Here is a 12,222-nt window from a genome sequence, read left to right on the forward strand (position 1 = left end):
CTCGAGCACCTCCGCATTATCATATTTTAATTTAAAATTATCATATGATAAAGACCTATTAGGCGCTTTCTTTCGGTGATCCAAACGCGTTTGGATTGTCAAATCACGTTCTTTCGAAGTGTGATCTTATAATCATGATTGCTAAAATCGCGAACAAACTGAACATAAAAGTTTTATGATCACGAATTCCTAACCTATAAACGCAAGGATATTTTTGCTCAAATGTTAGATTAGTCAATATGTGTAACTGAAGAGGAGCATAATCGTGCAAGTACTTCCACCATTGAATTTATAACTTATAAATTCAATGCTTCCACTTGTATTTAAATTATTTTCATAATCCAAACAAAAAATATGTAATTCGAATGCAAATGTGCACTACGTAAACTTAACCATATTTTGATTTAAATTCGCGCGTTCTTTCGTAAAACGTGATCTTACGAATCACGATCTCCAAATCATGATTGCGAAGTAGCCGAAAGAAAGCGCCTATGGTCTCAAAGGGTAAGTTGTTTGGTATATTTTTGTAACACCCTGTACGAATACCACAGATGTAAATCGTGACGAAGCCAACAATTTAGGTTATGTTAACTGCTAATTGTTTACAATAGATGAATAGAAAGTTGTTTTTATTTGAAAATTTTAATTGATTTTAAAGTACCTCCTGTGATAATAGCCCCTATTAATTATACACCAAATAGATAAAATGTAGTGATTACTGATACCTTTTTATCTGTATTTTAAGGAAATTGTTTTATTTTTGTTATTAAATATGTATCGACTGTAAACAAAGGTATGAGTAATGTATTTGCAAGGCATCTCACAATGAACACCTTTGACGAAGACCAATTTGCTTATAAAATTCATTTCTCTAATAATTTAGATTGTGATAGTGATAGTGATAAAAGCGATTTCGATGAATGGTATTACAAGCACAAACCACCCCCTCTGTATATAAACGATGACTGTGATGTAGTGAAAATAGAACCTTTTACTACTGTGTTGTATAAAAGAAGCATTTCAAAAGTTTTGCAAGGGGCCAGTGCAAGTTTAAAGAAAAAGAGCAACACCGTAAGCGTATCTGTTCATGGCAACCATGTTCAGTTAACAAAAAAGGCAAAGAAAAAGAAGAAGAAAGTAGGGAAAGCCGTTGTAGGATCAGCCTCCAAAGTTAATGGACCAAAAGTGGCTTCTGCAACTCCTAAGGTTATTGGAAATCTTCAAAACACTTTCGATCGACCCAAGTTAAAGGAGTTCACGGTGAGTATGTACTTATATGTTTTTGTGGGAGTACAAATTTATTTCAGCAAGTAGTTGTACCATATCTGCGAGCCTTATTGCAAACACATTGCTGTTATTACCTACTCTCAGTAACTCTTTATATAATTGGAGCAAGCTCCATATGAAACCAACGAACACACCAATAGTGGTTCTGATTATATTATTAATTGGGCAATACTGTATTCATTTTAAGAATAAGAAGGTAGTGCTAAAATGCATATGGAACCTTTGAACTTCACTGTGATTGGTTAAAACACGAGTCAGTGTTACACTGAAACATAAAACGACTGGGGAATTTTGTAAGCTGGTAGTAGGTTGTTGCCAATTAAACTGACGAAGTAGTGGGGTCGTTATACGCCAACACCAATATTTTTGTCATTAAAGCACCAGACTTAGCACACTTTCTACTTAGGTGGACCCGAATGGAAATATATTTTTTTGTAGGCGATATCGGCGCTAGTTCAAAGATTATGGTCATTTGAAGAATTTTTTTGTAAATAAAATTCAAGATTTTTGACCGTAATTCAATCTTTTGTCCGTAAAGATGCTTTTTTTGTTTCAGAAAATGAATGACCACCTTTTATTTATGCAAAAATGATACCCCACTTGCCCTAGTAGTTATAATTTAGCAATTATGACGACCAACAGCGCGCGCAGCGTAAGAAAAGTTTACCCCCTCCCCCTCCCTCACAGCAGCGTATCTCCCGCTGCCTCCCGGGCGAATTCCATTCAGGTCCACCTAAGTAGCAAGTGTACCAAGTCTGGTACTTTAATGAAAAAAATATTGGTTCCCATATATTAAGTGCACATAACAACCCAACCCAAGTGTCATTGGCTGTTAATGTTCAAGGTTGGTATGTACTAACCCTGGTTAATGTCAACATTTATTTCTGTTCACAGTGCTGGATATTTCTACTTTACAATAATTTGGTGCCATTTTATATTTTTACTGTGTGTGTTTATCTTTAAACATAGCGCTAGGTTTGCCATCTCAAAACTCTGCCAACTAGAACAGGAAGCGCGAAAACCCCGCATTTAGGGACTATAAACCCGGACATATCAACTGAATTTGTTAAAAAATATTGTCTAAAGAAATAGTCATTGAAATTGTACTTTATTAACGAGCTCTTAGCGAGTTTATAATTTTGCGGTGTCTGTCCGTCCGTTAGCACGATAACTCATAAACGAATGGACCGATTACGATGAAATTTTTAAATTTTGCAAGTGGATTCTTTATCAAATTTGTAGATCGTAGTTCGTGAATTGGCAATGTAGCCAAAAAAATAAAGTAGGCCCTTTTGACATCTCCGTTAGTTATGAACCGAATTGCATGAAATTCAATATGCGCATAGCTTTAGCCATATAAAACACAATTCCAAAAGTTGAACCTAATCGATCAGCATTCACAGTGCCCTTTGCGCATCTGGACCATTTATAGACCGAATTGCAAACTTTCTTATTTATGAAGGTATTTAAATGAAATTTGATACATAGCCACTTGGAATAAAAGAAAATTTAACGCCAGTTCAAAATTTGGTTTTGCGCATGCGCGATGCCAACTTTATTATTTACGGAAGCAAGTAAATGAAATTTCATGTATATACACTTTAAATAAAAGCAAAACTAACATCAGGTTTAAAATTTGGTATTGCACATGCTATAGCCATACCCAGGAGCTCGTTTGCTATATTTGTTTAATTTATTTTTATCAATGACTAGACTGTTTCAATATTCAATAAATTCCTTTCTTTGGTCCACTGTTTTGCCACTAGTGAAAATATTCTTTTATTCACAATCGGTTAGTAATAAGAGTCATTCGTCTCATTTAAGAAGTTTGAAAGTCGGCCGTAACTAGATTATATTTATTACGAAGTTCGAAAGTATGAACTTCCGCGCTAAGGAAGGGAAGTAATAGCTACTAATATCAGTCACAGATGGCGCACTAGATGAGATGAAGTTTTGAATCTCTGTTGCACCGTGACTCTCTCAGTGACCTCGGCACTGCGCAACCGTAAACACGCTAGAATTTGAATTTGCGTTACTGTTTAAGAGTAAGGGGTAAAGTACGAGTAAAAAATATACTCGTAATGGTAATATCATTGTTTATTCATAGGTATACAAACAAAACAAACGCTTGCCCGTAGGCGCGTTTTAAGTAAATTCATATTCAAAGCGGTTGCGCGTTGCTGAGGGAGTCACGGTACAATAGATATTCATGTCTAATTGGCTGTTGGTTTCCAGTTGGTTGTAATTCGTTAACCTCAAAATAACATTATCTTGGTAAGTTCATTATTGGATTAATAATAAAGTAAAATCGATCAAATTTACAGAAACGGACGTACCAATGCAGAAAAAATAACGGTTCTATTCACGGAAAGATACAAATTCAAGAACTACAATTGTTGAAATTAAAGGTTACATTGGACTGACCGCTGTTGTTTATAGTTACAATCAGGCCTTGTTTGGTCTGCTCAGTAGAAAAGTTTGTTTCTTGAGTAATAGACGCAACAGGAAAGGTTATTCGGGAGCAACTTGGGTATTGGAATGGAAGCATTAGGTTGTTCATCTCCCGTGACACTTGTGGATAACGACAAAATTCGCGCTATTCTCTCTTGGCCATGAAGAGACTGGTCAACATAACCACCCACAACCGATGCAGATTTCCACCCTCCCAATTGCTTTAATTGAAGAGTGTCTCCGCCGGCATTTGCTAACAGAGTTGCCACTGTTCAACGGAAACAATGCCCCGTGAATTTAACCTCGTCCTTCAATTTCAGAAATGATGCAATTTTTGCCAAAGTTAGTACTGTAATGAAAGTGGCTTTGTATGAACTTGTATCACTAGAAAGCATAATTTAATTAAATGTTTACGTCTTTGTCAAATACGTATTGTAGTTTTATTTAATAGCTATCTACTTACTTTCTGTGGTAAATAATCAAAACGTGCTTCATTCAAAAATCTCTCTACTTGATCCTGGCCAAAAACCTCCGACGTCTTTGGCTTGTATTCAACGTTTTGCGCCTTAATGAAGGCGATCAGATTATAAAATTTAGTGATATGTCTACGCTCTTATTTAAATTTAAAGTTGAGCGTAACATTGAATACGTAGCCCAAAGAGTTGAGGGTTTTTTAACCTTTAGATATTAATTCGTTAAAGTATGCCAATAACGAACTTTCAGAACCTATTGGAGTACGTTTCTCTAAACACCCAGGCCTTGTACAAATTGTAAGTTTGCTCGTATCGTTTTTTACTTTTATCTGGCAGTATACTTTTTGAAACTGTCTCTGCAACTTCTCGTAACTCAGGGGGGGTACTTATAATCTCCTCTGAATCAGACATTTTCAATTTTAAATTCAAATTTTCGTAAAAGTACGGCCGCGTAAAATGAAACAATTGACGGATGTTTGACAATTGTACGAACTGATGTGACATTTTTCCACTAATGAGAATAAAAAGCAAAATTTAAACAATTTATTTAACCTTTTTGTAATTTCTTACGATTGTGAATAAAATAGTATACGAACCTCGCGCGAAAGATTATTTCTCTCAGAATAAAACTGCCCTCGGCGCAAGCGCCTCGGGCAGTTAACATTCTTCGAGAAATAAGCTACTTCCGCGCTCAGTGCGTAATATACTTATTCAACGGTGGCATTATGAGCAGGAGTGCAAAAAAAAGCTCTAGGCAATTTTCAATAACTCCAAGTATAAATGAAGATTCGATGTTTAAAAAAATTGTAACCAAAGCTGACTGGCGCTTAAAAGTTTATCTTGTTGGCTTAAATTTTGACAGAAACTTGATGGCCTAAAACCCGGACTACCAATGAAACCCCGCCCGGACGCTCCCGGACGCCTCCTAAACTAGGACAAATCCGGGGAAACCCGGACGGATGGCAACCCTACATAGCGCCAACCTTCTTATAATGAGTGCACTATAGTCCCTCAATAAGTGAGAGACAACTGTTTTTTCAAAAAAATTTTTGTCTTTGTCCAAGAGGTGTTTCCGAGGGTGTTTCACTCCCATAATACATGTAGAAAAGATCCTGAAAACGCACCAGTCGTAAATGTCAGTACCTAATTAATCTCTTGCAGTCTCTAGCAACCGCAGATAAATATTTACAATTTTACAAAATCTACCTGCAGTCAGGCGCAATTTGTAATATTAGCAGACACCAATTTGATTTTGCGTAGAATAGCTGACCAATACACATTTTAGTAAGAGAGAACCTTTGCAAATACGTTTCCAGGAGAAATATGATACTATTCAATATACAAAAAAAATCTATTTTTAGTGCATGTTCCAACTCATGTTGGAAGGCGCCATTATGACCAATTTCTCCGTCCGTCCGTCCGAGGCCTTAACTACTCCTACAGTTTTCAGTTTGTTCTTTTTGAATTCGGTAGCTTATAGCCCTGACACCGAGTCAAAAAAGATCTTGACCATTAATGTGCGGGTGCGCATTTTATATTGGGTAATATATTTTGTTGAAATTTTTACCATAGATGCTTCTAGTAAAAAAAACATAGTTCACATAGCTATGGCCTTTTGGGACATACTTATCAATGCATGGAAAATGCCCTAAAGTAACTCGCCTTAGGACGAATACCTTTTCTTTTAATTTTTTATATTTATATACTGAATTCAGATATAAAATGTTTATTTCTCGGTTTGTTTATTCCTGAAACATCGTTCATAGGTTCTATGGGTTGTTTTTTTACATTTACATTACAAATGGTCCTAGAGTCCTGGAATTTTTTGCAGTAGGTAGCCTATACCTCGAAGGTGTGCCAGACGGTCATCAAATTTCGCTGTTTAAAAAGGGGGCCCCCCCACGAATTATTTCCTGAGATGCTGTTTTTGAAAGTAAACTTGCATAACTTTTACATACGACAACCAATTGGTCTCAGATTTTGCATACGCATGCCTTCAGTGGTGTCAAGTTAAACTTTAAAAAATGGGGGGGGGGGGGGTAAACACATGTTCTACCCTTCATGGTATTCTAATGAAAGGTCTCATCGAAATAAATTGGTTTGTACAAACTATAACTTTCCCGTCCCGTTTTCGAGATCAGTGAGCGACGGGGCCTGGGGGAGGGGGGTTAAAAATTAATTTGATCTCTTATTGTAATCTAATTAAAGGTCTCAACGAAAGGAACAGTTTTCTACACACTACTGCCCTTCTTTCTGTCCTCTTGTCAAAGTACGGGATGGAGGGGGGGAGTTTTATCCTTCATGGAACTCCCACACCATAGTCCTCCTCAACCAGTTATCATGGTCTGTTGTTATTGCTTATACTTTAAGAGCAGAAGGGGGTACTCACAAAGGGCGATTAGGACGTTTGGAAAAATGTATTCATTGATGATTTCAAAACTTTAAGAGCGAATATCTCAAAAACGGTTTGTCGGAAAGTAGTCACAAAGACCAAACGAATCGTCTGGATAAATGCGTGTTTTTTGTATGACTAGGATAGTTTTATTTTTACTTAGGTAAAAAAAACACTGCCCATCTCTGCATAACCTTTACAATTCTATAAGTTCTTGAATTTTTTTTAATTCTAATCCAAATACCAAAAAATTCATACAAATTCGATTAAGCAGGACGCACATTATCGCGGAATGAAATGGATCGGAATGGAATGGAAATTCTGAATCTCCGCACATTAGCCCGGAATTTCGCGGAACAAAATTATTTGTATATAAGAGTAATTTATATTACCAGACTTGCTTGATCCTGTTTGTAGGGTGTAATGTTCTTTCGCAGTGGACACGTCAGATGAAGAATTTGTAGTGCTGTGTGTAGTTTGAATTTGAAGCAAGAAATGAGAGAAAACAAAAAAACGCAAATTTGTATCGCATGACAAATATAGATGTGGATAACCATATAATATAACTAAATATAATTAATTAAAAATTCTTCATTCATTTCAATAATCAAACAAACACAAAATGGCTACGGTATATTGTCAAATGTCAGAGCTATTTTACTCTATTTCCTGTAGGATGAAACAGCTTTGTACGCGCCTTCGTCTAAACTAAACGAAGAGTGTGGAAAAATTCGTTGAGTGAGCAATCCAAGTCTTTCCATTCCGTTCCAATCCATTCCGCGGTGTTCTGATCCGCGATAGTCTGCGAACTCTAACTTATTTATATGTTTTCAAAATTTCCGTTCCGTTCCATTCCCTTCCATTCCGCGATAGTGTGCGTTCTGCTTTATGGCGTGTTTTAACGGCTGGGACATTAACGTTATGCAAATTTTTTTTTAATCGATTGATTTTTTTTATATTGTCGTGATCATACATCACGGAGCGCCATGTTTAACTTGCTTTCCTGCATTGGCGACCGAGGAACCATAGAACCAGGCATTTGGATACAATTTTTTTTGGAAACATTGTATTAAGCGCGCATGTAGGTTTGTCAATCCAATGGCAATTAATGAATTTGTTTTCATGAACACACAAAAGGCACTTATTTACATTTCTCTTTTTTGTAGGGCTATCAAGAGAGTAACCCTGTTCAACATCCAAAAAAGAAGTTGGATCAAAGAAACGAGAGTCTATCTAAAAACGTCAAACCGTTTTCTTTTTCTTCAATTGAATGGCCAGCACTTGGCACACCTTCTTCTACAAGAAGCGAAGCTGATACCGAGGTTGATACGTTAAATTTTTCACCTTTGGCTAATGCTGTAACAATCTTGCAAGATCCGAAAGTTAGGAAAAAATGTGACAATACTACACCTAGTCAAACCACACAAAAAAAAAATATGAAGAATAAATTGATATTGGAAACAGTACTTCGATCTGATGATAGTGACTCGCTAAGGATTACTGCAAAAAGATTACAAAATTCGTCGTCGCTCTTCAATGATGTCAAAAATAGTAAACTGATAACTAAGGCTAAGACTAAAGCACTACAATCAACAAAAGAAAGTCCACCACTTTTTGAAAATAGGAAAAAAGCTGGGCCCGGCGAAAATTTCAAGTTTCAAGCTGAGGACACTAATAATAAACCTACTGTCACAAGCATTTTGGATAACATACATACTATAAAAAAAACTCGAAAGCGTAGGTCCAAAAGGAAGAAGGGCAGTATTTCTAAACAAGTTGACAACAACAAATCCAATCCAATAGCATTTAACTTATCATCCTTAAAATGGCCATCCCTTAACGAATTAATAGATGAAAACAATACACAGCAAAAGTCTGCAGGAAATCAACAAACAAAAATAGACAAGAATCAAAAATTAAGAACTGGTCATGAAATAAAATTGGAACAAAATGTAACCTGTACGAAACTGGATGATTGCCAACTCAAAGGAATATTGAAACCACATGCGGGTAGTGATTGTCATGATGAACTGAAGAATGGTTTCTGGTTCTTGGACATTGCAGAATCTGATTGCAAGAGTATCAAGAAACATTCTGACAACCAGACTCCAAAGATAACAGAACCTCAAGTACAAAAGCTAAATCTATCCAAATTGGGTGATAAACAATCTACTCGAAGGAAGTCGGAAAATGGAGAACAACCTCATCAAATACGTGAAGTGGCAGTTGAAGGTATTAAACGTTCGAAGAGACGTCGTAGAAAAAAGGGACCAAGCGTTAATAATTTGGTTAACACAAGTCCCACCTTGCCACATGAAGACGACAAATGGCTAAACGATACTCTTTGTCAGGAAATGGGTTACAAAACAGAGGACAGTGCAGTAATCGAAGTGAAAGGGCAGCACAAGAAAAAAGGGGCGAGTGAGATTTCTGCTACGAATTACAAACTCACCACCTTATTGTCTGAAATAGAAAAGACTCCTGATATTGTTGACATTAATAGAGAAATCACAGTCAACTGTTCGAGACAGGAACAGAACATTATCATCATTACCAGTTTTCTCGGAAAGAGCCAAGTTTCTAAATCGATTATTCCTTGTTCGTCTTCTAATAACCGCACACTGCAGAAGAATAAAACGAGAAAACATAAAACCCCAACCCAGAAAACCGTTGAAAGTAACAAATGGAGAGCGGATCAAGATTTGCTTTTACTTGAAGACTTCTTACCAACCTTTAATCGAACGCCTGACAATATGGAAGGCAACTCTGTAATTCCCTTGAATAGTTTCGTAACGGGCGGGCGAGATTTTTTTTTATTAGATAAACTATTTCCGCAGAGCTCTTTTTCGATACATGCGAAACCACGTTTAGCTATGTCGAACATGTTTCTACATTTTTATACCGGATACAAAAATGATATTGAAATTTTAATGTGATAAATTATTGTTGTTACCTTACAGCCGTCAATTAGGCTACAATAATAAATGTGTGATAAAAAACCACCATTTTAATAGAACTAACATTTTTACTTGTGTTATTATATTCTTATTTTTTCTATTACAATTGTTGGACAATTTTATGATAATAAAGAATTTTATATATGTGCACAAGTTCATACAAGATGAAAATATTTTTACTGAAATCGTCACGAAACCTTCATTTTAATTCCAACTTTGTCAGGAAAGTTCAGGTTCTATGAGAGACAGTTCAGACCGCTTTTCCTGTCGCCTGTCACTTTATCGCCTGCACCTGTCACATTGCTATAAATGTCTGTAAGGACACCTGTCAACACTGACAGATTGACATTAGTCAAATGTTCTATATGAAAATTGAAATATGATTTCGGGTAAAATTTAATGCAAAACTAGTCAATAAAATGACATTACTTGACTAGGAGGTTTGTCTCCTGTACTTCAATATTTCTTCTCCAATAAATTTTTATTAGACTATTTTACGCGGAAAATAATGCGAATCACGTACGTATTAGTGATGATTTGTTCGATATTTTTAAGGTTACAAGTCCGGTGACCTTGGCGGCCACGGTACGTCACCAAAACGTGAAATCAGCTTTACAGGAAACATGTTTCTCACAACTTCCATTGATGCGCGAGCAGTGTGCTGCTCCATTGCTACTGAAATGGTAAGCTGCAATGGAGTGAATGACGTACCGTCCGTCGCCCCACCACTTACCGAAGGCATGCACTAGCCATTTCAAAAACATCCGTCTCCCGTAAGTCACCCTGTATATCTAAAAATGTGTTAAAATAACGTCTTAGGCGACCTAAGAAGAAAGTTATATTTACAAAAATCTTTCAACTTTATTTGGTATTTTAACAAAAAATAATGCTGCACAATTTATACAAAAACATTCATTCCATATTGTGATATACAAAGTGTCTAAGTACAACACTATTTTATATTACACCATAATTAAACTATGATCTTGAAAAAGAAATGCTAGCTCAAAGACATTTTAAATAATTACAAAGAATTAGAAATAAAGAAAGCAGTGATACCCCTAAAAGAACCACAGCCATGGTTCGTTTTATCTCATACTCCTCCTGGATAATACGTTTAATTGCATACTTATTTCTTTGAGATTTGCATATATTAATTCTTCTAGATATGCGGGTGTTAGCACAAAAACGTAGTTTCCATGCGTTATTAACAGGCGCTTCCAATCTAGGATTAACGTAATGTACCTGATGTTGACTGCTATTTATACTTTTTGGCAAAAAAGCATGTGTGCTAAAATTTGTTTCCTTTGCTTTATCCGAGATGTCATCAACTATGTGTTGTGTATTATTGTGCTGAATGATGGTTCTATTTAGATTTTTTGTCTGATAAAAATCAGCAATCCAGGAAAGAAAAGGTTTTCTATCGCTTTCACTTGGTATATTATCTGTTATGCTCTCGTCACGTTTTGAATTAACATTGATTGTATTCTTTACCTTTGTGTTTTGTTTACTATGTGTTCTAATGCATAGGTTATTTCTTACTAAATTATTCACAGGTTTTGCTTCAGATGTTTGTTGGTTGTCAATTATACTATTCGTTTTTTGGTTATTTAGCAGACTGCTGCTGACACGCAATTGATTCCACTGGTCTTGGGGGAATTTTTTCTCATGCTTCAATAATATAGCTTCATTGTTTGCTCTGGCTTTGGTTTGTGTCTGGTTATTTTTTTGCTTATCTGACTCGTTTACAGTTTTCATGGACGCCTTTTCTGATTCTCTATACTCACTGTTATCAAGGGACTGTAAAAAAACCAAATCAAAATAAGATGAAGAAATGAAATGCTTATAGTGCGCATAAATTACACGATGCGCTGTGTTCTACAAGGAGACATCTTTAAAATAATTTTAAATAATAAATAAGCAATAAATAAAAAATTTGTGGGAAATACAGTAATTGAAATATTTAAATCAAGCGTTTGACTAATAAAAATGGTTGTTAAATAGGTAGAACAAAAGAGCTTTCATAAGCATTCCCATGCAAACACCTTAATTGTTTAGTACATTAATGCAAAGGCATTGATGCGTACCACAACAAACAAGTTATGGTAAAATCAAATGAAATTGGCAACAATTAATTAACTCTATACCTATTTTTAGTTGTTAGTTTCCGTGAAAGAAGTTACCAAAGTTTCCACCATGCACTTGCTCCAACATTTTCAATCAACAGATGGAGGTAGGCTGATCAATTTCTCTCCGAGTGACTATACTACTACAAAGAAGTCATAGTAGTTGTAAATTAAGAAGGGAGTTCAAACAGTTACAAACAACAACAACGCATGCATGATATGCCAATATACATTTATACAATTTGCAATGTTTAAATTTTTGGCTTACAATGTGCACTGTATGCTGTATGAACCGTCAACTGTAGTTCAGTCATACCTTATATATACAGGATGACATATTTGCCAAGCACAGCATTGGGATTTTGGCTCGGATTTTGGAATAGACTTTTTTCTTCAAAAACGGATACTTTTATTGAATATTCTTACCCTACACCGGAAAATAATAAACTTTTGGTTTTTCCCTACACATACTATTTTTTGAAGCCGTTCTGTAAGGAATTTGGCACATTTTTTATGAATAGTAAGGGGATTTTGGA

The 12,222-nt window shown here is 35.7% G+C and overlaps 1 protein-coding gene and 1 long non-coding RNA gene across 4 annotated transcripts; one reads left to right on the forward strand and one right to left on the reverse strand.

Moving 5' to 3' along the window:
- The first annotated feature begins 589 nt into the window (after positions 1–589).
- Positions 590–9,704, forward strand: LOC116182588. Its single transcript, XM_031503130.1, has 2 exons — positions 590–1,260; positions 7,770–9,704. Exons 1-2 carry the CDS (start codon positions 796–798, stop codon positions 9,537–9,539), a joined length of 2,235 nt encoding a protein of 744 aa, XP_031358990.1. The 5' UTR covers positions 590–795; the 3' UTR covers positions 9,540–9,704.
- A 1,307-nt stretch (positions 9,705–11,011) lies between these two features.
- LOC116160442 lies at positions 11,012–12,216 on the reverse strand. 3 transcript variants are annotated; one of them, XR_004143220.1, is made up of 3 exons: positions 12,003–12,216; positions 11,708–11,829; positions 11,012–11,360 (listed from the first exon to the last, which is right to left on the reverse strand). It is a non-coding gene; the product is annotated as an uncharacterized LOC116160442 (long non-coding RNA). The 3 variants fall into 3 exon arrangements; XR_004143219.1 differs by having other exon boundaries at positions 11,955–12,216; XR_004143218.1 differs by lacking the exon at positions 12,003–12,216 and having other exon boundaries at positions 11,708–11,948.
- Between the last annotated feature and the right edge of the window lie 6 nt (positions 12,217–12,222).

Source organism: Photinus pyralis, unplaced genomic scaffold, assembly GCF_008802855.1.
Source record: "Photinus pyralis isolate 1611_PpyrPB1 unplaced genomic scaffold, Ppyr1.3 Ppyr1.4_LG1, whole genome shotgun sequence".
NCBI classification, from domain to species: Eukaryota; Metazoa; Arthropoda; class Insecta; order Coleoptera; family Lampyridae; genus Photinus; species Photinus pyralis.

Coding starts and splice junctions, on each gene's coding strand:
- LOC116182588 (XM_031503130.1), top strand. CDS start 796: ATGAGTAATGTATTTGCAAGGCATCTCACAATGAACACCTTTGACGAA. Junction 1,261..7,769: donor CCAAGTTAAAGGAGTTCACG/GTGAGTATGTAC, acceptor TCTTTTTTGTAG/GGCTATCAAGAGAGTAACCC.